The sequence below is a fragment of the Macaca fascicularis genome, chromosome 4 (genome assembly GCF_037993035.2).
Source record: "Macaca fascicularis isolate 582-1 chromosome 4, T2T-MFA8v1.1".
In the NCBI taxonomy this organism is placed as follows: Eukaryota; Metazoa; Chordata; class Mammalia; order Primates; family Cercopithecidae; genus Macaca; species Macaca fascicularis.
In genome coordinates this window covers 139,149,522-139,175,112 of record NC_088378.1, presented here as the reverse complement: position 1 = coordinate 139,175,112, position 25,591 = coordinate 139,149,522, and the positions used below count along the sequence as shown (strand labels likewise).

At 43.5% G+C, this 25,591-nt stretch overlaps 1 protein-coding gene across 1 annotated transcript; it reads right to left on the bottom strand.

Moving 5' to 3' along the window:
• Positions 1–1,195: 1,195 nt before the first annotated feature.
• LOC135970471 (HLA class II histocompatibility antigen, DRB1 beta chain) lies at positions 1,196–24,676 on the bottom strand. Its single transcript, XM_065543113.2, has 3 exons — positions 24,584–24,676; positions 21,141–21,435; positions 1,196–3,656 (listed from the first exon to the last, which is right to left on the bottom strand). Exons 1-3 carry the CDS (start codon positions 24,674–24,676, stop codon positions 3,445–3,447), a joined length of 600 nt encoding a protein of 199 aa, XP_065399185.1. The 3' UTR covers positions 1,196–3,444.
• Between the last annotated feature and the right edge of the window lie 915 nt (positions 24,677–25,591).

Genomic DNA, 25,591 nt, shown 5'->3' with positions numbered 1-25,591 from the left:
TTCATCCCACATATTTTAGTTCCACGCCACAAGACTCATATAAAATGAGACAAATCATCTCCTCAACTCAGGGAACAAGGCCTATTTGTTGCAACTCTGGAATCAAACAGAACAGACATAATTATCAGCTTAATATATTCCTATAGGATTTATGTTCTTACAGGATTTATATGTACTTGTACTGATGTGTATGTACAAGTAAAGTATAACTAAAAATAAAATATGCATAAAATAAACATTGAATTTGATTGAAAACAAATTGTCTCTGACAGTAGAGAAATTATGCTCAAATGATTATTATTTTGAAATAGACTTCTGCATTGTGTACTTTTTAGATTTGACATATTTGATACTGACTCTCAGAACACAATGGAGAACCCTCCATCTTCTAAATTTGTCTTTCTCTGAAATCTGTACAAGTCCTTTGGTAATACTATATTATTGAAGACTCTGGAATGAAAAACCATATACTAATTTACAGTAATAGATACACAATACGGTAGATGGGATTAAGAAAGAGCTCTGGGCCGGGCGCAGTGGCTCATGCCTGTAATCCCAGCACTTTGGGAGGCCAAGGCGGGTGGATCATGAGGTCAGGAGACCAAGACCATCCTGGCTAACACGGTGAAATCCCGTCTTTACTAAAAATCCAAAATAATTAGCCGGGCGTGGTGGTGGGCGCCTGCAGTTCCAGCTACTCAAGAGGCTGAGGCAGAATGGTGTGAACCTGGGAGGCGGAGCTTGCAGTGAGCCGAGATTGCGCCACTGCACTCCAGTCTGGGTGACAGAGTGAGACTCAGTCTCAAAAAAAAAAACAAAAACGAAAAAACAAAAAAAGGAAAGAAAGAGTTCTGATGTACTTGCTAGCTGGTTTCTCATCTCATGTTGGCCAAGTTTCTTTCAGTTGTTACAGTGTCTTCTCAGTTTTTATGCATTGCCTTTGTAAACGTTAGGTTTACTTTTTTAACTGACAAGTACAAATTTTATAGTGTATTTAGGTTGTAGAGTCAAAGTTTTGATATATGCCTATAGTGTGGAAAGTCTAAATCAAGCTATTAAACATATGCATTACCTCACATACTCATGACATATACATGAAAACCATTATTCTATTGGGAAATAATCTTCCCTTTTTCTTTTCTTTTTCTTTTTTGTCCTTGGAGCCAAATGGACCAGATGATTTTTTTCCACCTTCTTTATTATTATTATTATTATGATTATACCTTAAGTTCTGGGCTACATGTGCAGAATGTGCAGGTTTGTTACATAGGTATACATGTGCCATGGTGATTTGCTGCACCCATCACCCAATAATCTACATTAGGTATTTCTACTAATGCAATCCCTCCCCTAGCCCCCCACCCACAGACAAGCCCCAGTGTGTGATGTTCCCCTCCCTGTGTCCATGTGTTCTCATTGTTCAACTCCCAGTTATAACATGCAGTGTGTGGTTTTCTGTCCTTGTGTTAGTTTGCTGAGAATGATGGTTTCCAGCTTCATCCACATCCCTAAAAAGGACATGAATTCATCCTTTTTTATGCTGCATAGTATTCCATGGTGTATATGTGCCACATTTTCCTTATCCAGTCTATTATTGATGGGCATTTGGGTTGGTTCCAAGCCTTTGCTATTGCGAATAGTGCCACAATAAACATACGTGTGCATGTGTATTTATAGTAGAATGATTTATAATCTTTTGGGTATATACCCAATAATGGGATCGCTGGGTCAAATGGTATTTCTAGCTCTAGATCCTTGAGGAATCGCCACACTGTCTTCCACAATGGTTGAACTAATTTACATTCCCACTAACGGTGTAAAAACTTTCCTATTTCTCCACATCCTCTCTAGAATCTGTTGTTTCCTGACTTTTTAATGATCGCCATTCTAACTGGTGTGAAATGGTATTTCATTGTGGTTTTGATTTGCATTTCTCTAATGACCAGTGATGATGAGCTTTTTTTAATATGTTTGCTGGCTGCATAAATGTCTTCTTTTGAGAAGTGTCTATTCATATCATTTACCCACTTTTTGATGGGGTTGTTTTTTTCTTGTAAATGTGTTTATTTGCAGATTCTGGATATTAGCCCTGTGTCAAATGGATAGATTGCAAAAATTTTCTCCCATTCTGTAGGTTGCCTGTTCACTCTGATGATACTTTCTTTTGCTATTCAGAAGCTCTTTAGCTTGTACAGGGAGAAGAAAAACAAGTTGCTAAGTCTCCCTGAGCCAATACTACTGCAGAGCACTGGCCTTTTATTTTTTATTTATTCATTTTATTAGAAGGACTTTCACTCTTGTTGCTCAGGCTGGACTGCAGTGTCGTGCTTACCACATCCTCTGCCTCCCAGCTTCAAACCATTCTCCTATCTCAGCCTCCAGACTAGCTGGAATTACAAGCATGCACCACCAAGCACAGCTAATTTTTTTGTATTTTTAGTAGAGATGAGGTTTCTCCTTGTTGGTCAGGCTGGTCTCAAACTCCTGACCTCAGGTGATCCACCCACCTTGACCTGCCAAAGTGGTGGGATTATAGGCGTAAGTCACTGCGCCTGACCGAGTACAGGCCTTTTCTAAGTGGAGAGGAGGAGTTTTGGTGTAAATTGTCCAATCAGAAATTTGGAGCCAAAGTCTTTCCTATTATTTCTGTCTCATACTTCTTCACCTCTGCCATCATTCTAGGAAAGCGAATCTGTTTCTAAAAGAGAATGAAAAGGTATTACCTGTTGGCCGAATTCCAGAGTGTCCTGGGGAAAATGGGAAAAGATATACACTTAAAAGATATGGAAGCAGGCCAGGTGCAGTGGCTTATGCCTGTAATCCCAGCACTTTGAGAGGCTGAGTCAGGTGGATCACAAAGTCAAGAGATCGAGACCATCCTGGCCAACATGGTGAAACCCTATCTCTATTAAAAATACAAAAACTAGCTGGGTGTGGTGGCAGGTGCCTGTAGTCCCTGCTACTCGGGAGGCTGAGGCAGGAGAATCACTTGAACCTGGGAGGAGGAGGTTGCAGTGAGCCGAGATTGTGCCACTGCACTCCAATCTGGTGACAGAATGAGACTCCGTCGCAAGGAAAAAAAAAAAAAAAAAGTTATGGAAGCAAATCTGTCCTCCAACATAATATCCCAGCCCGAGATCTCCCTCCTGAGATTTCTCTAACACCACAACCTACATGAACCAGGGCAGAGAGGAGAAGAAACTCACCATGCGACCCGTGAAGCGTGAAGTGTCTGTCACAGGATTCAGTGTAATTGCATTAGCCTTAGTGGCTCTGCCTTAATTTGCTCCAGCATCTCCAACCGAAGGATCCCTACTTGTTAGCCCTTTTTTTTTTTTTTTAAATCTCTGCGGGCCACAGGCTATTAAGCTTTGTGGTAGTAACCATGCACTGATGATTTCCAGATTAGCGAGACACTGGAGGTCATTTGGGGAAAAAAAGGCTTTATCCAGGGCCACTCATATACTGAGAACTAACCTCAGCAAAGCCATAGTTCCTCCTCCAGAACAGTCTATGGAGACAGCCAGCTACCAAAAGCTCCTCACCTTTCTGATTCCTGAAGTAGATGAACAGCCCGGCCCCAACGAAGAGCAGGCCCAGCACAAAGCCCCCAGTTCCTCTCAGCATCTTGCTCTGTGCAGATTCAGACCGTGCTCCTGAGAGAGGAAACCAGGATTAGTGATTTTTATCCCAAATTGAACCTTTTTAATTGAGATCTTGAGATTCAGAGCTTTGAAAATGGGAAAGAAGGTTGCCCTGCAAGAACTGAAATAACTAGCTATTCCTGGGGAAAAAAAGGTTTTCAAATCACAGTGAACAGTTACAAGGTTAGACCTCAAACTCATTCAAATATTACAACTTGAGGTAAGGCATGACTTCAACATCTGATCCACAGAAAGCCTGAGACTCAAAGAGGTTAAGTAGTTTGTCTAGAGTGACAGAGCTAGTAAAAGGCAGAGCTGGGATTGGACTCCCCTCATGCCAGGAAGGCCACTACACGTCTCCTCTTCTCAGATCACAACAAACAACTCCAGCAACAGCACAGAACAGAAATATAGTCTCAGACCCAGAGGCAGGGCCTGGAACCCAGGGAGAGTGGGTGACCCTGACCTATGCCATTATGGAGGGTTTAAAAGAGGGACAGCCTCTCCTGCCTGGCAGGCATGACTGCTTTCCCGGGGTACAGGTGTTTTTAGAAACGATTACAGGGCTATCCACAGTGACATGTGCTGATGGAGATGAGAACATGGAGCAAATGAAAATGGGATGTGGGAGAGGAGAAACCTGACACTCTGGGATTAGCAAAGTCCTCTACTTACCAGGTGAGAAATGTATGAAGTCAGAAAGCTGCTTGCTCCATTCCACTGTGAGAGGGCTGGTCACGCTTGGGTGCTCCACTTGGCAGGTGTAAACCTCTCCACTCCGAGGAACTGTTTCCAGCATCACCAGGGTCTGGAAGGTCCAGTCTCCATTCTGGATCAGGCCTGTGGACACCACCCCAGCCTTCTCTTCCTGGCCGTTCCGGAACCACCTGACTTCAATGCTGCCTGGATAGAAACCGTTCAGAGCAGACCAGGAGGTTGTGGTGCTGCAGAGGCTGGGTCTTTGCAGGATACACAGTCACTTAGGATGGGCTGGGAGAAAAAATGTAGAGGGAATGAGTCAGGAAGACAGAGTAAGTCTCCTTGTTTGACTGTTTTGTTTGTCTGCTTCTCTGCAAACCCAGGCTCTGGCCTTCACCAGGCTTCCAGCGCAGCTGGCCACATGGCCTCAGAATGTCATCAGCCTGGAATTTAATCTTTACAGTGGGGACCCATTAGATTTGAGAGATGTTGTGATACATTATGTTTGTTTCTTCATAGCTTGAAACGGCATGCATTGTCATGGTGTTTACAAATCTCTGAAAGTACACAGTGTCTTAATGAAAACTGATTTCCGAGCCAGGTTGCCGGGTTCACATCCAAGGGCTGCCTTTTACTCACTGATCCTGGAAGAGTTTTTCAATTCTTCTGTGTCTCAACTTTCTCATCTATAATGGAGGATAATTATATTAATTTACCTCTTGAGATTACGTGAGGATTAATGCACGTACAATATATAAAACAATGACTTAAGATAGTATTCCTTTTATGAGGTCAGAAGCTTCTCACTCCATTCCACTGTGAGAGGGCTCATCACACTTGGGTGATCCATTTGGCACCTACTTATCATCCTTGTACACCTTGAGAGAAGAATATGATTTAAAGCAATGTGGATAGATAAAGGGGCAGAGTAGGGCCCAGCGTGGTGGCTCACACCTGTAATCCCAGCACTTTCGGAGGCCGAGGTGGGAGGAACACAAGGTCAGGAGATCGAGACCATCCTGGCTAACACAGCGAAACCCCGTCTCTACTAAAAATATAAAAAATTAGCCAGGCGTGGTGGTGGGCGCCTGTAGTCCCAGTTACTCGGGAGGCTGAGGCAGGAGAATGGCGTGAACCCGGGAGGTGGAGCTTGCAGTGAGCCAAGATCGCACCACTGCACTCCAGCCTGGGGGACAGAGTGACTCCATCTCAGAAATAAATAAATAAATAAATAAGAGCATTTTACTTTGTACTCAGAATTGTACTAAGGGCTTTCTATACTTCATGTTTTTATTTAACTCTCACGTCAGCTCGGTAAAATAAACACCTTTCTCATGCTTACAGGTGGAGAGAATAAAACGATGGAGATAAAACAACTTGTGCAGAGATACAAGCTAGTAAATGGTACACTATAGTTAAACCAAATTACATACCCCTCAGGCTCAGTCACTATATCATATTCCTTCACATTCCATTTCTGAGAATAATGTCCTTTGTATTAAAACTATTTATATCCCTGTAATTTATGGATGTGCATAGCAGTAAGACTATTTCTTTTAATGAACAGCAGCAGTATACAATTTGAGGAAGATATTGTGTAGCAACTCTAGTTCCTTCAAAAGATTCCCCTCATCATCATTATCCTCCTCTGGAAATGACAAAATTTGCATTTGTCCTATGTGATGAGACCCATAGCTCCTGAGAAGTCTCCTTTTTATTAAAGGTAACAGGGGCCTCAAAATTCCTAAATAGAAACTATTGCTCAGAATTATCATTTCATATTTCTCATCATAAAGTAGTAAATTTGACCATCTCAAAATAAAAGAAAAAACTGTTTTATTTACTTTGGAAAAACACACCTCTATTAGTACAGAAAGTTAAAAATTTCTTGGGTAAAAGTGACTATTGTCCCTGGATTTGAGAATAGCTATGTCTGTATACTCCAATAATAATTCAATATTATTGGAAGTTGTCAGTTGCAACCAGAAGATCACATTTAATTTGGTCAACAGAAAATAATAATTTACTTAGAAACAATTTAGTCCCAGTAATCAGGAGGTGGGAAGATTTCTTGAACCTGGAAGGTCCATGCTGCAGTGACCCAGATCATGCCACTGCATTCCAGCCTGGGTGACAGGGGGAGATCCTGGCAAAAAAAAAAAAACAAAAACAAAAAAAGGCCGGACGTAGTGGCTCTCGCCTGTATCCCAGCATTTTGGGAGGCCAAGGAAGGTGGATCACCTGAGGTCAGGTGTTCAAGACCAGCCTTGCCAACATAGCAAAACTCAATAAAGTACAAAAATTAGCCAGGCGTGGTGGCAGGCGCCTGTAATCCCAGCCACTCTGGAGTCTGAGGCAGGAGAATCACTTGAACCCGGGAGGTGGAGGTTGCAGTGAGTGGAGATTGTGCCACTGCACTCCAGCCTGCGTGACAAGAGTGAGACTCTCTCAAAAAACAAAACTAAACTAAACAAAAAACAGAAAAGAAAAATAAAAGAAGAAATAAATTGTGAATAAAAGTAACTAATTGTGATGATGGTAATCTAGGAAAGCCGGCTAAGGTTCACCTTAGTATTTTAGGATAAAAGAGTGGTGATGGCGGCAGTGACAAGCTGTCCAGAGTGTCCCACTGCAGCGGGAAGTTGCAAGCAGTGGCGGCAGAAGTGGGACCCCTGTGCCCTATGTCCCCTGTGCCTTGTGTCCCTCAGGCAGCGCACTGTGCTGTCCCAACCCTTGAGCAGCCGGGGGACCCACTCCCAGGCCCGGAGCCTCCACCACTCCTGCCTTGCTGCTCTCACCCTGCAGCTGTGGGCAGCACATGGAGCTGGGACCAAGCTTCAGAGGCCCAGAATGGGAAGTGGGAGTGGCCCCGCTTTGGGGACCTGGCCAGTAGCAAGGCCACTGTCCCACCCTGTGAGGGTGCCCAGTTCCTACACCTCAGGAGGAGGCTCTGCCTGAGTCTGCCCAGGATTGTTTCCCCAGGGGTGGCCAGTGAGCCTGATACTCTCGATGGCCAGGCCCAGGTCGCAATCTGCTCCCCCAACTTGCCTCCCCCACCCCATCCAGGCAAGGGGGAGCCCTGGGTGAGAAGTGAAGCCAGCTGGGCTTCTGGGTAGGGTGGGGACTTGGAGAACTTTTCTGTGTCTAGCTAAAGGTTTGTAAATGCACCAATCAGCACTCTGTGGCTAGTTAAAGGTTTGCAAACGCACCAAGACCCACTCTGTAAAAACAGACCAATCAGCAGGACGTGGGTGGTGCCAAATAAGGAAATAAAAGCTGGCCACCTGAGCTAGCAGCAGCAACCTACTGGGGTTTCCTTCCACACTGTGTAATCTTTGTTCTTTCATTCTTCACCATAGATCTTGAAGCTGTTCACTCTTTGGGTCTGCACTACTTTTATGAGCTGTAACACTCACCGCAAGGGTCTGTGACTTCATTCCTGAAGTCAGCAAGACCACGAACCCACCAGGAGGAATAAACAACCCTGGATGCGCCAGTTTTAAGAGCTGTAGCACTCACTGTGAAGGTCTGTGGCTTCACTCCTGAAGTCAGTGAGACCACGAACCCACCGGAAGAAATAAGCTCTGAACACACCATCTTTAAGAACTGTAACACTCACCGTGAGGGTCTGTGGCTTCATTCTTGAAGTCAGTGAGACCAAAAACCCACCAGAAGGAACGAATTCTGGACACATGGGCACCCCTGAGTGCTAGGCGAAGAACTTGTAGACATCACTTTTGCACCAGATGCCAGCCTGGGCCGAGCGAGGGGAGCTGCCTACTCTAGGCTGCCAGAAGGTGTGTAACGGGCCACCTGCCAGCTCCACAGACTGGGTGTGAGCACCGCCTTCCTCCCAGGAGGATCCAGGCCTCTGCACTCCAGGCTCTGAATGCCAAGAAGGGCCTCCTGTCCCTGTTCGGGGGTGTCCGCTTCCACTGCCTGAACTTTCCCAGCTCTCAGGCGCTCACTGTGATCTCAGAGTGTAGTTGGGGGCAAGCCCCAGTGCTGTCACATCCTGGCCGAGAGTGTGCATGCTCAGGGCAGCATTGACAGACCAGCCTCTTGCCACCTCAGCCATAGGGAAGCCAAGGAAAACTGGGCGGAAGGCAACTGCTGCTGGCCTACAGGTGCCCCTTGGCATGAGCAGCCTGAGTGTCATGGATGGCGGTGGGAGGCAGACAGCCTCCTGGGCAGAAGGTGGCAGGTCTCTCATGAGGCCTTTCCTGCAGCCCAGGGAGGGCTTGAAAGCTGCTGGCTGGGTTGCCGCTCCTGCTGACAGGGTTAGGAACTTGTGCCTTTTCTGGACCTGCGCCATGGTGGTCCGTGGTGGACACTTCCTCCCCTCTGAGACATGTTAAAGTCTTGAGCTCAGGCAGACATGAGCAGAGGATGGAGAGAACAGAGAGAGAGGATGGGGAGATGAGGGATGACCTGCTGCAGACAGGAGTTGCTCTCCCCACGGTATCCTCTCAGTGGCAGAGTGGAGGTTCCCTCCCCAGGGTCTCCTCAGCTGCAGAGTGGAGCTGCCCTCCCAGGGTCTCCTCTCTGCTGAAAACTGAGGAGAGGACAGGACGATCAGCTGCAGAGTGGAGCTACTCTCTTTGCTGAGAGCTAAACAGGTGTGGGGACAACCTGGCTGTGGAGAGCAGCTGCCAACGGAGGATCTCTGAGCTCTTTGCATTGCTTAATAAAGCTCCTCTTGGTCCTGCCCACCCTCCACTTGTCTGCATACCTCATTCTTCCTGGACTCAGGGCAAGAACCCGGCATCTACTGAATGGTGAGGCTAAAAAAGCTGTAACACAAACACGGCTGAAACATGCCCCTTGCTCACCATGTCGTGAGCAAAGAGAAGAGAAGAGCTATGGCTGTTCAGGGAGCCCAAACCTGGGAGCTCACCAAGACAGGGATGTGATTCCCTTTTTGGGGCCTGTGGTTCCTGGGGTCCCCAATCTTCCAGGTGCCACCATGTTCCCCAGTGCCAGTTGTGGAAGCTGTTTGTGGTGGGCCTGGTCCAACTGCAGTCTCACAGGCAGCTGGCACCCATGCTGGCGCCTAGAGCTGCCCACCCTGCACAGCCAACATTCCTGGCTGTGCACAGTGTCCGGATCACACGCTCACTTGCTCACACATCCCTCGCCACCTGACTCACCCTTGGCAGGTGTGGGATCCAGGCCGGTAGAGTGAGCCGAGTACAGCCTGCCAGGCGAAGTGGGTGGAATGAGCTCAGCTGGCCCAAGCAAAACTCAGGCAAAGGCATTACCAGCCACAGGATTCTGGCAAGAAAACCAACACTGCAAATGATCCTGTAACAGTGACACGGTTAGGCTGGCTCTGTTTCCCCACCCAAATCTCATCTTGGATTACAATCCTCATAATCTCCACGTTTCCAGGGTGGCACCTGGTTGGAGGTTATTTGATCTGGGGGCCGTTTCCCCCATGCTGTTCTTGTGATAGTGAGTGAGTTCTCCCGAGATCTGATGGTTTTATAAGTGACATTTCCCCCTACCGGTGCATTCTCTCTCGCCTGCTGCCGTATAAGATGAGCCTCTTCCCCTTCTGCCATGATTGTAAGTTGCCATCCCATCCATACAGAACTGTGAGTCAATTAAACCTTTTTTCTTTATAAATTACCCAGTCTCGGGTATTTTCTTATGGCAATGTAAGAACAGACTATTACAGGTGGCAAAGAAAAGTAATTCTTAATCAGTAATATACTGAAATACGGTTAAAAGGAGCACTTTCAAAACTTGTTCCCAGCATTTTATTATCACTATGCAATGCTTCTGGAATATATTGCGTAGGATTCTTTCTCTACTGTAGAATTTTCCAAACATTCTATGGGGACATTCTCCATGTACTTTATTGCATCAAGTTTCTTCAAATAATGATTTTTCTGAATATACTACACTATTTTGATGGTTCTTTGGTGAATTTTCTGGTGTTTGAACTGGTTATTTGCAGTGATGGGAGTGGGAGGATTTGTGTGATCCCTTCATCCTGAAATGTGTGAAGGTCGAATGTATCAAATAAGCTCTGGAATTGTCAGAGTAGGCAGACAGCCAGAAATGAGCAGGCAAGGGAGCCCCTGGGAAAAGAAGTCTTGGAGTCACTGCCCACTGATCATCAGCACTGTGCACTAATAGCAAAAAGGACAATGGCCACACTGGCTACACCTGGCCTTGTTGTTGGTCCCTCCATCCCTGGAGGGAACTTACCAGGCCCTAGCCAGAAACAGCCATGGTAGGTACTCTCTCCACTGATGAAATGGTGCACTCCTCCAATAACTTCCCGTAGAATAGCCTGTTGCTCATTATAACAATAAAAACCACAGCGCTGGGTGGAGATTTTAAATACTGAGACATTCAACATGTGTAGTAATATGTACAACCCCAGAGCATACGCACCCGAGGAGTCCTCCCGAAACATGTTTGCAAGTGACACCCCCTCAGGCCCCTTCATGAATAATCATGTGAGATTCTCATAAAGAGTCCTTCAGCACTGGCTGCTTCTGGCTCCCTCTTTTGAGCAGCCCACTCTGTCTCCTCTTTCAGAGCGTACTGTCTCTTTAAATAAACACTACTACTACTATTTTTACAGCTGGAACAGCCCAGAACTGTTTTCCACTCCTCCCTAGGAATTCATTTTATTTTCCTTCAATAATCTGTGCTACTCAACCTTTGCTGTGCATCTCTTGGCTGAATTCTTTCTTCCAAGTTAGACAAGAATGGAAGATTCGTACACTTCTTAGTAACAGAATTAATCAGAAATATCCAGGCTCATTGGGTTGGTCTCTTTCTGAGCATGTGCAGGCAACTCTGTGTTCTCCTCTTGTGGAGGAAAACGCTAAAGCAGGGTTTTTTGTTGTTGTTGTTGTTAAGAGATCTCTACTGGGCAATGGGCTCAGAATCAGTTTTTGGGTCTTGAGCCTGCAAGTCAATGACATGCATGTATCCTTAGTAGAGTAAATCTGAAATCCCAGGGTTTGGCCTCTGAGGATGGTTGAAACAGATGGAGAGGAGGAGATGGGCGTAGACTGGGGAGTAGAATGAGAAGACCTACAAATATGACAAGATTTACATATCAGCATTGCTCATTCCAAACTTAATGAGGACTGAGATCAGACACTGAATATTGACATTGGCTGTTCTTTCTTTTTTTTTTTTTTTATTATTATACTTTGAGTTCTAGGGTACATGTGCATAACGTGCAGGTTTGTTACATATGTATACTTGTGCCATGTTGCTGTGCTGCACCCATCAACTCGTCATTTACATCAGGTATAATTTCCAATGCAATCCCTCCCCCCTCCCCCCTCCCCATGATAGGCCCCGGTGTGTGATGTTCCCCTTCCCGAGTCCAAGTGATCTCATTGTTCAGTTCCCACCTATGAGTGAGAACATGCGGTGTTTGGTTTTCTGTTCTTGTGATAGTTTGCTAAGAATGATGGTTTCCAGCTGCATCCATGTCCCTACAAAGGACACAAACTCATCCTTTTTTATGGCTGCATAGTATTCCATGGTGTATATGTGCCACATTTTCTTAATCCAGTCTGTCACTGATGGACATTTGGGTTGATTCCAAGTCTTTGCTATTGTGAATAGTGCCGCAATAAACATACGTGTGCATGTGTCTTTATAGCAGCATGATTTATAATCCTTTGGGTATATACCAAGTAATGGGATAGCTGGGTCATATGGTACATCTAGTTCTAGATCCTTGAGGAATCGCCGTACTGTTTTCCATAATGGTTGAACTAGTTTACAATCCCACCAACAGTGTAAAAGCGTTCCTATTTCTCCACATCCTCTCCAGCACCTGTTGTTTCCTGACTTTTTAATGATCGCCATTCTAACTGGTGTGAGATGGTATCTCACTGTGGTTTTGATTTGCATTTCTCTGATGACCAGTGATGATGAGCATTTTTTCATGTGTCTGTTGGCTGTATGCATGTCTTCTTTTGAGAAATGTCTGTTCATATCCTTTGCCCACTTTTTGATGGGGTTGTTTGTTTTTTTCTTGTAAATTTGTTTGAGTTCTCTGTAGGTTCTGGAAATTAGCCCTTTGTCAGATGAGTAGATTGCAAAAATTTTCTCCCATTCTGTAGGTTGCCTGTTTACTCTGATGGTAGTTTCTTTTGCTGTGCAGAAGCTCTTTAGTTTAATTAGATCCCATTTGTCAATTTTGGCTTTTGCTGCCATTGCTTTTGGTGTTTTAGACATGAAGTCTTTGCCCATGCCTATGTCCTGAATGGTACTACCTAGGTTTTCCTCTAGGATTTTTATGGTATTAGGTCTAACATTTAAGTCTCTAATCCATCTTGAATTAATTTTCGTATAAGGAGTAAGGAAAGGATCCAGTTTCAGCTTTCTACTTATGGCTAGCCAATTTTCCCAGCACCATTTATTAAATAGGGAATCCTTTCCCCATTTCTTGTTTCGCTCAGGTTTGTCAAAGATCAGATGGCTGTAGATGTGTGGTATTATTTCTGAGGACTCTGTTCTGTTCCATTGGTCTATATCTCTGTTTTGGTACCAGTACCATGCTGTTTTGGTTACTGTAGCCTTGTAGTATAGTTTGAAGTCAGGTAGCGTGATGCCTCCAGCTTTGTTCTTTTGACTTAGGATTGTCTTGGAGATGCGGGCTCTTTTTTGGTTCCATATGAACTTTAAAGCAGTTTTTTCCAATTCTGTGAAGAAACTCATTGGTCACTTGATGGGGATGGCATTGAATCTATAAATAACCTTGGGCAGTATGGCCATTTTCACGATATTGATTCTTCCTATCCATGAGCATGGTATGTTCTTCCATTTGTTTGTGTCCTCTTTTATTTCACTGAGCAGTGGTTTGTAGTTTTCCTTGAAGAGGTCCTTTACATCCCTTGTAAGTTGGATTCCTAGGTATTTTATTCTCTTTGAAGCAATTGTGAATGGAAGTTCATTCATGATTTGGCTCTCTGTTTGTCTGTTACTGGTGTATAAGAATGCTTGTGATTTTTGCACATTAATTTTGTATCCTGAGACTTTGCTGAAGTTGCTTATCAGCTTAAGGAGATTTTGGGCTGAGACGATGGGGTTTTCTAAATATACAATCATGTCATCTGCAAAGAGGGACAATTTGACTTCTTCTTTTCCTAACTGAATACCCTTGATTTCTTTCTCTTGCCTGATTGCCCTAGCCAGAACTTCCAACACTATATTGAATAGGAGTGGTGAGAGAGGGCATCCCTGTCTTGTGCCAGTTTTCAAAGGGAATTTTTCCAGTTTTTGCCCATTCAGGATGATATTGGCTGTGGGTTTGTCATTAATAGCTCTTATTATTTTGAGGTACGTTCCATCAATACCGAATTTATTGAGCGTTTTTAGCATGAAGGGCTGTTGAATTTTGTCAAAGGCCTTTTCTGCATCTATTGAGATAATCATGTGGTTCTTGTTTTTGGTTCTGTTTATATGCTGGATTATGTTTATTGATTTGCAAATGTTGAACCAGCCTTGCATCCCAGGGATGAAGCCCACTTGATCATGGTGGATAAGCTTTTTGATGTGTTGCTGAATCCGGTTTGCCAGTATTTTATTGAGGATTTTTGCATCAATGTTCATCAGGGATATTGGTCTAAAATTCTCTTTTTTTGTTGTGTCTCTGCCAGGCTTTGGTATCAGGATGATGTTGGCCTCATAAAATGAGTTAGGGAGGATTCCCTCTTTTTCTATTGATTGGAATAGTTTCAGAAGGAATGGTACCAGCTCCTCCTTGTACCTCTGGTAGAATTCGGCTGTGAATCCATCTGGTCCTGGACGTTTTTTGGTTGGTAGGCTATTAATTATTGCCTCAATTTCAGAGCCTGCTATTGGTCTATTCAGGGATTCAACTTCTTCCTGGTTTAGTCTCGGAAGAGTGTAAGTGTCCAGGAAATTATCCATTTCTTCTAGATTTTCCAGTTTATTTGCATAGAGGTGTTTATAGTATTCTCTGATGGTAGTTTGTATTTCTGTGGGGTCGGTGGTGATATCCCCTTTATCATTTTTTATTGCGTCAATTTGATTCTTCTCTCTTTTCTTCTTTATTAGTCTTGCTAGCGGTCTGTCAATTTTGTTGATCTTTTCAAAAAACCAACTCCTGGATTCATTGATTTTTTGGAGGGTTTTTTGTGTCTCTATCTCCTTCAGTTCTGCTCTGATCTTAGTTATTTCTTGCCTTCTGCTAGCTTTCGAATGTGTTTGCTCTTGCTTCTCTAGTTCTTTTAATTGCGATGTTAGAGTGTCCATTTTAGATCTTTCCTGCTTTCTCTTGTGGGCATTTAGTGCTATAAATTTCCCTCTACACACTGCTTTAAATGTGTCCCAGAGATTCTGGTATGTTGTATCTTTGTTCTCATTGGTTTCAAAGAACATCTTTATTTCTGCCTTCATTTCGTTATGTACGCAGTAGTCATTCAGGAGCAGGTTGTTCAGTTTCCATGTAGTTGAGCGGTTTTGATTGAGTTTCTTAGTCCTGAGTTCTAGTTTGATTGCACTGTGGTCTGAGAGACAGTTTGTTATAATTTCTGTTCTTGTACATTTGCTGAGGAGCGCTTTACTTCCAATTATGTGGTCAATTTTGGAGTAAGTGAGATGTGGTGCTGAGAAGAATGTATATTCTGTTGATTTGGGGTGGAGAGTTCTATAGATGTCTATTAGGTCTGCTTGCTGCAGAGATGAGTTCAATTCCTGGATATCCTTGTTAATTTTCTGTCTCGTTGATCTGTCTAATGTTGACAGTGGAGTGTTGAAGTCTCCCATTACTATTGTATGGGAGTCTATGTCTCTTTGTAAGTCTCTAAGGACTTGCTTTATGAATCTGGGTGCTCCTGTATTGGGTGCATATATATTTAGGATAGTTAGCTCTTCCTGTTGAATTGATCCCTTTACCATTATGTAATGGCCTTCTTTGTCTCTTTTGATCTTTGATGGTTTAAAGTCTGTTTTATCAGAGACTAGTATTGCAACCCCTGCTTTTTTTTGTTCTCCATTTGCTTGGTAAATCTTCCTCCATCCCTTTATTTTGAGCCTATGTATGTCTCTGCATGTGAGATGGGTCTCCTGACTACAGCAGACTGATGGGTCTTGACTCTTTATCCAGTTTGCCAGTCTGTGTCTTTTAATTGGAGCATTTAGTCCATTTACATTTAAGGTTAATATTGTTATGTGTGAACTTGATCCTGCCATTATGATATTAACTGGTTATTTTGCTCATTAGTTGATGCAGTTTCTTCCTAGCCTTGATGGTCTTTAGATTTTGGCATGTTTTTGCAATAGCTGGTACCGGTTGTTCGCTTCCATGTTTAGTGCTTCCTTCAGGGTCTCTTGTAAGGCAGGCCTAGTGGTGACAAAATCTCTAAGCATTTGCTTATCTGTAAAGGATTTTATTTCTCCTTCACTTATGAAACTTAGTTTGGCTGGATATGAAATTCTGGGTTGAAAATTCTTTTCTTTAAGAATGTTGAATATTGGCCCCCACTCTCTTCTGGCTTGTAGAGTTTCTGTCGAGAGATCTGCTGTTAGTCTGATGGGCTTCCCTTTGTGGGTAACCCGACCTTTCTCTCTGGCTGTCCTTAAGATTTTTTCCTTCATTTCAACTTTGGTGAATCTGGCAATTATGTGTCTTGGAGTTGCTCTTCTCGAGGAGTATCTTTGTAGCGTTCTCTGTATTTCCTGGATTTGAATGTTGGCCTGCCCTACTAGGTTGTGGAAGTTCTCCTGGATGATATCCTGAAGAGTGTTTTCCAACTTGGTTCCATTTTCCCCCTCACTTTCAGGCACCCCAGTCAGACGTAGATTTGGTCTTTTTACATAATCCCATACTTCTTGCAGGCTTTGTTCATTTCTTTTTCTTCTTTTTTCTTTTGGTTCCTCTTCTAGCTTCATTTAATTCATTTGATCCTCAATCACTGATACTCTTTCTTCCAGTTGATCGAGTCAGTTACTGAAGCTTGTGCATTTGTCACGTATTTCTCGTGTCATGGTTTTCATCTCTTTCATTTCATTTATGACCTTCTCTGCATTAATTACTCTAGCCATCAATTCTTCCACTTTTTTTTCAAGATTTTTAGTTTCTTTGTGCTGGGTATGTAATTCTTCCTTTAGCTCTGAGAAGTTTGATGGACTGAAGCCTTCTTCTCTCATCTTGTCAAAGTCATTCTCCGTCCAGCTTTGATCCATTGCTGGCGATGAGCTGCGCTCCTTTGCCGGGGGAGATGTGCTCTTATTTTTTGAATTTCCAGCTTTTCTGCCCTGCTTTTTCCCCATCTTTGTGGTTTTATCTGCCTCTGGTCTTTGATGATGGTGACGTACTGATGGGGTTTTGGTGTAGGTGTCCTTCCTGTTTGATAGTTTTCCTTCTAACAGTCAGGACCCTCAGCTGTAGGTCTGTTGGAGATTGCTTGAGGTCCACTCCAGACTCTCTTTGCCTGGGTATCAGCAGCAGAGGCTGCAGAAGGTAGAATATTGCTGAACAGCGAGTGTACCTGTCTGATTCTTGCTTTGGAAGCTTCCTCTCAGGGGGGTACTCCACCCTGTGAGGTGTGGGGTGTCAGACTGCCCCAGGTGGGAGATGTCTCCCAGTTAAGCTACTCAGGGGTCAGGGACCCACTTGAGCAGGCAGTCTGTCCCTTCTCAGATCTCAACCTCTGTGTTGGGAGATCCACTGCTCTCTTCAAAGCTGTCAGACAGAGTCGTTTGCGTCTGCAGCGGTTTCTGCTGCATTTGTTATTGTTTACTGTGCCCTGTCCCCAGAGGTGGAGTCTACAGAGACAGGCAGGTTTCCTTGAGCTGCTGTGAGCTCCACCCAGTTCAAGCTTCCCAGCGGCTTTGTTTACCTACTTAAGCCTCAGCAATGGCGGGCACCCCTCCCCCAGCCTCGCTGCTGCCTTGCCGGTCGATCACAGACTGCTGTGCTAGCAATGAGGGAGGCTCCATGGGCGTGGGACCCTCCCGGCCAGGTGTGGGATATAATCTCCTGGTGTGCCCGTTTCCTTAAAGCGCAGTATTGGGGTGGGAGTTACCCAATTTTCCAGGTGTTGTGTGTCTCAGTTCCCCTGGCTAGGAAAAGTAATTCCCTTCCCCCTTGTGCTTCGCAGGTGAGGCGATGCCTTGCCCTGCTTCAGCTCTCGCTGGTCGGGCTGCAGCAGCTGACCAGCACCGATTGTCCGGCACTCCCTAGTGAGATGAACCCAGTACCTCAGTTGAAAATGCAGAAATCACTGGTCTTCTGTGTTGCTCGCGCTGGGAGTTGGAGACTGGAGCTGTTCCTATTCGGCCATCTTGCTCCGCCCACCCAGGGTATTTTAAGTAAATGAAATCATACAACATGTAATCTTTTGTGTCCAGTTTCCTTCACTTAGTTAACATTATTGAAGTTCACCAGTTTTGTAGAATGTATCATCATTTTGTTTCCTTTCTTTTCATTCCTTTTTATTCATGTTGTCTTTTTTCATTTGTGTAAATATATAAGGTACAAGTATAGTTTTGTTACCTGCATCGATTGCATAGTGGTGAAGTTGGTGTTTCTACAGTATCCATCACCCCAATCACAGGCATTGTACCCGTTAAGTAATGTCTCATCATCCGGAGTGTAAGTGTTGAAACTTGCCTTGGGAAAACTACCCTCGTGTTCATGGTATCGCCCCTGCCAGATAAGTCTGTTTTTCTTCCCTTTTATTGTTGAATGATATTGCTTTGCATGGATGTAGTACCATTTTGTTTATCCATCTACTAGTTGAAGAATATCTGGATTGTTTTCAGTTTTGGCCTGCTGTGGCTAACACTGTTCTTGAACACACATCTTTGTGAGGACATATGTTTTTATGTCTCTTAGGTAGATTCCAAGGAGTGAAATTGATGGGTCATATGGCAAAGTATGTTAAACTTTTTAGGAAATTGCCAAATTTCCAGGTATTTGTAAAATTATACATTCCCACCAGCACCACATAAGAGTTTAAAAGTCTATTTATCTTCAAACATAATTATAATGTTGATGATACTATTAGAAATAACATCTGTCAGACAAACGCGGTGGTTCATGCCTGTAGTCCCAGCACTTTGGGAGGCCGAGGCAGGCAGATCACGAGGTCAGGAGTTCGAGACCAGCCTGCCCAACATAGAGAAACTCTCTCTCTACTAAAAATGTAAAAATTAGCCGGACATGGTGGCGCGCACCTGTAACCCCAGCTACTCGGCAGGGCCAGGCAGGAGAATCACTTGAACCCAGGCGTTGAAGGTTGTGGGGAGCCGGGATTGCACCACTGCACTTCAGCCTGGGCAACAGAGCAAGACCCAGTCTCAAAAAAGAAAAATAAATAAATAAATAACATCTGTCTTGTTAATTTTGTATTTTCTCTTTATGTTTCAATTTTTATTTATCCAGGATCTATTTAGTGAAAGAAATGAGTTTGGAATACAACTTACCAAAAACTGAAACAAAATCTCAATTCTTTCTAATTCTAGACTCTGTTTTACTAGCATATTTAATGAAAAAAAATCAGTAACAAATGCTTTTCAAAAAATAAATGTATAGTGTGTTTTAAAATAGCACCTTGTAGAGCTAGTCATTCCTTATTCTGATTTTTTTCAAAAATTTCCCTAGAAAATATATTTACTTCATAAAATAACATGTCAGCATACTTAATTGAGTTCTAAAAACAATCCTTTTTGCTTGCTTTTTTTATTGTAATTGAGTTAATGGCTGACATTTAATACTCAATGTATGCATATTTTATATATATATATTTTTTATGCTTTTAAAATATATATATTTTTAAATACATGTATAATAAATATTTATGTATTTAAAAAGACCCAAAAACTCTGAATTAAGGATGCCTATCAGGAATCTCTAGGCCTCCATGTGGAAATTAACTACAAATACTAACAACCTAATAGTACCATAATCTTTCCTTTCCCTACTCTGAAATCAATCTCTCCTACTCCATCCACCATTTCTTTATTTTTAAAAATACATGATTTTACTCCATTTCTTCCCATGTGCATCAGGCCCACTCTGCAAAGGTTGAATCCTGGCTTGTCTGAGCCTCTGTGATCCCACGGTCTTTCCAATGTGTGAGAAAGTGGGTACTGGGAACCCTCTAGAAACAGTTTAGTTGATCCTTATGAAGACACACAGGAAAAAGTCATATCCTTTTCCTGCCTTTGGGAGTTGTTGTGAAACAATAAGAAACCTAAAGCTGCTGCGGGGGTCCTCCTACCACCTCAGGAAAGCTGACGTGCTGTGTGTGACAGAGACGAGCTATGAAGTTCCAGGATCACTGCTGATGCCCGTGGCCTCCTGAGTTGAGGAACCCCGGAGATACCCAGCGTTGGATCTATTAGCAATGTGAGATAATGGGTTAAAGGAAAGAAAAGTCCACTAGATGGGATTTCCTGCTATTCGCAACAGAAGTATCTTCATTCAAATATTCATCCCACACACTTTAGTTCTACCTTAGAATTCCACACCACAAGTCTCATATAAAATGAGACAAATCATTTCCTAAACTTAGGGAATAAAGCAAATTTGTTGTAACTCTGGGATCAAGCAGAATAGACATAATTATCAGCTTAATATATTCCTATAAGATTTATATTCTTATAGGATTTATACATACATGCACTACCGTGTATGTACAATAACATATAACTAAAAACAAAATATGCATAAACATTTAATTTGATTGAAAATAACAGTTGTCTCTGACAGTACAGAAATTATGCTCAAATGATTATTACTTTGAAGTAAACTTTTGAATTGATTATGTACTTTCAGATTTGACATACTTGATGTTGACTCTCAGATAGAAGACAATGGAGAACCCTCCGTCTTCTAAATTTGCCTTTCTCTGATATCTGTACAAGTCCTTTGATAATACTATATTATTGAAGTCTCTGGAATGGAATGAAAAACTATATACTAATTTAAAGGTATAGATTCAGAATATTGTAGGCAGGGTTAAGAAAAGTTCTGATTGACTTGCTGGCTTGTTTCTCACCTCATGTTTGCTGAGTTTGTTTCAGTTGTTATAGTCTGTTCTCAGTTTTTATGCACTGCCTTCTTGAATGTTAGGTTTACTTTTTTAATTGACAAATAAAAATTGTATAGTGTATTTATGTTGCACAGTATGAAGTTTTGATACATGCCTATAGTGTGGAATGTCTAAATCCAAGCTATTTAACATGTGCATTTACCTCACCTGCTTATTATATACACATGAAAACCATTATTCTATTGGGAAATAATCTTCCCTTTTTCTTATTTCCAGTCCTTTCAGCCAAATGGACCAGATGATTTTTAACTCCATGTTTGAGAAACATTTAATAATGTAATGTATTTGTGGCACAGGGGGAGTACAGATGCACGGGAGGCAGGAAAGTTTAGTTAAAGGGAAGCACAAAAGTTGAATATGAGGCACTGTCATCAAGGCTGTGGGGCTTCAGGCCAAGAACAGGAGCTGAGGAAGCCACGAGGGAGGACATTTTCTACAGAGTCGCTGAACCAGTAGCAACCTGGTCCTGAGAAAGCTCTTGTGGAAGAATAAGACAGGTTCAAAAGAAGGACAGCCTCTCCTGCCTCGCAGGCGTGACTGCTTCTCCAGGAGGTACCAGTGTTTCTAGAAGCTATTACAGGGCTACCCCCAGTGAATCATGCTGATGGAGATGAGAACATGGAGCAAATGAAAATAGGATGTGGGAGAGGAGAAACCTGACACTCAGGGATTAGCACAGTCCCCTTCTTGGTGGGTGAGAAATATATGAAGTCAGAAAGCTGTTCACTCCATTGCACTGTGAGAGGGCTGGTCACGCTTGGGTGCTCCACTTGGCAGGTGTAAACCTCTCCACTCCGAGGAACTGTTTCCAGCATCACCAGGGTCTGGAAGGTCCAGTCTCCATTCTGGATCAGGCCTGTGGACACCACCCCAGCCTTCTCTTCCTGGCCGTTCCGGAACCACCTGACTTCAATGCTGCCTGGATAGAAACCACTCACAGAGCAGACCAGGAGGGTGTGGTGCTGCAGGGGCTGGGTCTTTGCAGGATACACAGTCACCTTAGGTTGGACTAGGAGAAAAAAAAAGGTCGAGAGAATGAATCAGGAAGTTAGAGTCTCCTTGTTTGACTGTTTGCTTCTCTGTAAACCCAGATTCTGACCTTGACCAGGCCTCCAGCACAGCTGGCCATGTGACCTCATAGCATCATCAGTCTGGAGTTTAATCTTGATAGTGTGGACCTATTTGATTTGAGAGATGTTACAAAAATTGTATTTGTTTCTTCTAGCTTGAAATTGGCATGCATTGTCAAAGTGTTTACAAATCTTTGAAAGTACAGCATATAGTAATTAAAATTGATTTCTGAGCCAGGTTGCCTGGTTCAAATCCACTGGTTGATCCTGGAAGAGTTTTTTGATTCTTTTGGGTCTCATCTTTCCCACGTATAATGTAGGATAATTATACTAATTTACCTCTTGGGGTTATATGAGGATTAATTTACATAAAATATATAAAACAATGACTGAAGATAGCCATTAATTTATGAGGTCAGAAGCTTCTCACTCCATTCCACTGTGAGAGGGCCCATCACACTTGGGTGCTCCACTTGGCACCTATTTATCATCTTCTTACACCTTGAGAGAAGAATATGCTTTAAAACAATGTAGATAGATAAAGGGACAGAGTTGGGTACATGAGGAAACCGAGTGTGAATTTTTAGGAACACTAACGCCATGCACTCACACCTTAGAACACCACAGAAATGGTTCTGACCCGGGAACGTGGGACAGACAGAAATGATTCTCCAAATCTTTATATTCCTAGAAAATCCTGAGATTTAGGAATTAAGGAACGTCATTTTAGTTTTGAAAGTTCTTATATTTACATCTAGGTGATATTTGCATCTCCTGTGCAAAACAAGCAGAAATGATTCTCCAATTCTTTTTTTTTTTTTTTGAGATGGAGTCTTGCTCTGTCGCCCAGGCTGGAATGCAGTAGTGCCATCTTGGCTCACTGCAACCTCCGCCTCCCGATTCAAGTGATTCTCCTGCTGCGGCCTCCGGAGTAGCTGGAACTACAGGCGCGTGCCACCATGCCTGGCTAATTTTTTGTTTTTAGTAGAGATGGGGTTTCACTGTGTTAGACAGGATAGTCTCCATCTCCTGACTTCGTCGTCCACTCTCCTCGGCCTCCCAAAGTGCTGGGATTACAGGCGTGAGCCACAGCGCCCGGCCGATTCTTCAAATCTTTCTCCTAGAAAGGCATGAGTCCTAAAGCAGCGAGAAGGATTAAGGAAAGCCACTTTAATTTTGAAAGTTCTTATATTTACACTTAGCTGATCAATGAATCTCCCGTGCAAACAAACATAACTATTATTAGACCTATCATTGTAAACTGATTTTTTTTCCAGAAGGACGTTTGGATCGAGGCAGGGTCTGGGACTTGTTACTTGGGGTGCTTATGCCCAGGAAAATCCCTGACACTAGCAGACTCTCAACGATACAATTTTTTGTGAGAAGGAAAGAGAAACCTGGAGACAACAATACCACAAAATGGTAGATTTAAGATTGATTGTAAATCATTAATAAAAATTTGCAATATATTTTATTAAATAAAAAGGTTCAGGCCGGGTGCAGTGGCTCAAGCCTGTAATCCCAGCACTTTGGGAGGCCGAGGTCAGGAGTTTGGTCTGAGAACAGCCTGACGAACATGGTGAAACCCTGTCTCTACTAAAAACAGAAAAATTAGTCGAGCGTGGTGGTGCGTGTCTGTAATCCCAGCTACTCAGGAGGCAGAGGCAGGAGAATAGCTTGAACCCAGGAGGTGGAGGTTGCAGTGAGCCGAGATCGTGCCACTGCACGATCACTGGGCAACAGAGTAAGATTCTGTCTCAAGAAAACAAAAAACAAAAAACAAAACCCGAAAACAAACAAACAAACAAAAAACATTCAAATCCTTAACATGGAAAAGAATTTTCAAAATCAACATACAAACCACAAACTGGAGAAAATACTGAATAAAATATCAAGAAAGTGTTAATAATCTTACAGTACAAAGAATCCACAAAGTCACCAAGAAAAATGCTAAGCCCTAGAGATAATAGACAATAGATAATTGTCCATTACCTACCAAATACAATAGGGAATTCTTAGAGCAGTAATTATAACCGGCACGCAAATAGGTTAAAATTATTTAAAAGAATTACAAAATCAAAAAATATAAATTAAAAATTAACCAGAAACATACATTTTCAGCTTTTGGAGAATGTCATAATAAAGGTCAACAAAAGAGAAAGTGAGGTAAGTTGTGTCACAACTATTACATATAAAATAATAATACGTAACTACTAGAAAACTATTAGCATTATAATAAAATAATAACAATGTGTTAAAACTTTAATTCAAGAAGTTAGTTTCACAATCATTTCAGCTATGTAAAAATATACACACTAAGAAAACAACAAAAAAAGAAATTTAGATCTAAAGAAGCTTCAGAATTGCCTCAGAGGTCTCCTCAGTTCCCCTAGAAGTTAATCTAATGCTTTTGCAAACAAACACCGTGCACTTTTATTTCAGAGATTACATGACGGGTGTGTGCCAGGGACAGTCTGGAACTGGCCCCCTCACCTTATCCCGAACCTTCCATACCCCTCAGCTCTCCTCCCCTAAACTTTCACCCCCAACCACATACACCTTACACTTCCCTTCCCTGCATCTCTAAGGATCCAGGACAATCAAGGTCTCCTCTCTCTCCAGTCCCCTGCACCCACCTCCCATGTCACCTCCCCACAGAGGCCTCCAAGGATAAGAAGAAGTCCCCTCCTGCCTCCCCTCCCACAACAGACACACAGACAAATCCACACTCTACACACACACCTATGCTCTCAGAACTGCTTGCTCAGGATTGAGAGGGGACTCTAAATGGTCACAGATGGCTCTCTCTCTCTCTCTCTCTCTCTCACACACACACACACACACACACTCACACACACACACACTCTCAGATTCCCAGCTCACAGGGACTCAGGCCCTGCACCCAGCCGCTCTCACCTCATCGCTGCTCTGTGAAGGTCTCAAAAACCCCGTAATTGTAACTCTGTGACAGGCCACCCCAGTTCCATCACCGCCTGGAACTCCCCCAGGTCGCTGTAGAAACGCAGGTTCTCCTCCCGTTTATGGATGTATCTGTTCAGGTACTGCACCGGCTCAGTCCCATTGAAGATATGACACTCACACTTAGCCTGCTCCAAGAAACCTGCTGTGGGGACACGAACGATCCAGTCACAGGGATGGCCTCCGAGGAAGACACTGACAGCGACGCCGCCATCCAGGGCTCTCTGGGCGGGGCGCGGGCCCTGGGAACCTTGATCCGCCCCACCTGCAACCCTGACCACGCACACCCCAGGGGCTCATCCTCCGTCTTTCCGAGGCGTACAGGGGTTTGGGGGACCAGGCGGGAAAACTACCACTGATTCCAAGGCTTTTGGGATCCCCTCCCTGCCTCCAGCCTGTTCTGGAGACCTCCAAGCAGGAGCGGGAGGAGGATCTGTCAAGCACCGCAGACCGCGCAACCTCCTCCTGGGAGCCTCCACCCCAAAGACACTCTCTGCTCCTTCTCTCATCACACAGGCTTTACCCCTCCTTAAACAGCACCCACCGCCTTCACCCTATGAACACTTCTTTAGTGCTGACCTTGTGCCTGGCCTGCCCTGCCTCTAGGAATCCAAACAAGGGAAAACAGACCTCTCCACTCTGCTGGGGGAGCTTAAAGAGCAGTGAAAGCAATGGCCAAAAACCAAACACACAAGAGCTTAGACAGGAATGAGAAATGTCAGAAGTGGGGAGTTCTAGAGCAGAGAATAATAGGATGATCTCAATTACATTAGGGTGCCACAGAAGGACCCTCTGAAGAGTGACAGTTCAGATGGGACTTGACAGGTTAAGCAAGTGTGAGCCAGGGGGCGGAGTGGAGCCTGTGTGTCTGTTTGGACAAAACGGGGGAGACACATTTCAGGTTTAGGAAATCCCATGTACAAAAACTTGAATGGATGAACTTCTTCAAGAAACTAGAACAAAGTTCACTAAAGCAGAGAGGCTGAGAGAAAAGATGAGCCTGGAGAAATCACAAGAAGCCAGGTATTAAGAGTCTCGTGGATGGCGTTAGGATTTTCGATTTATACTAAAGACAATGGGAAAGTATCAAAGAGTTTTAAGGAGAATAAAACCATGATCCCTGTAAATG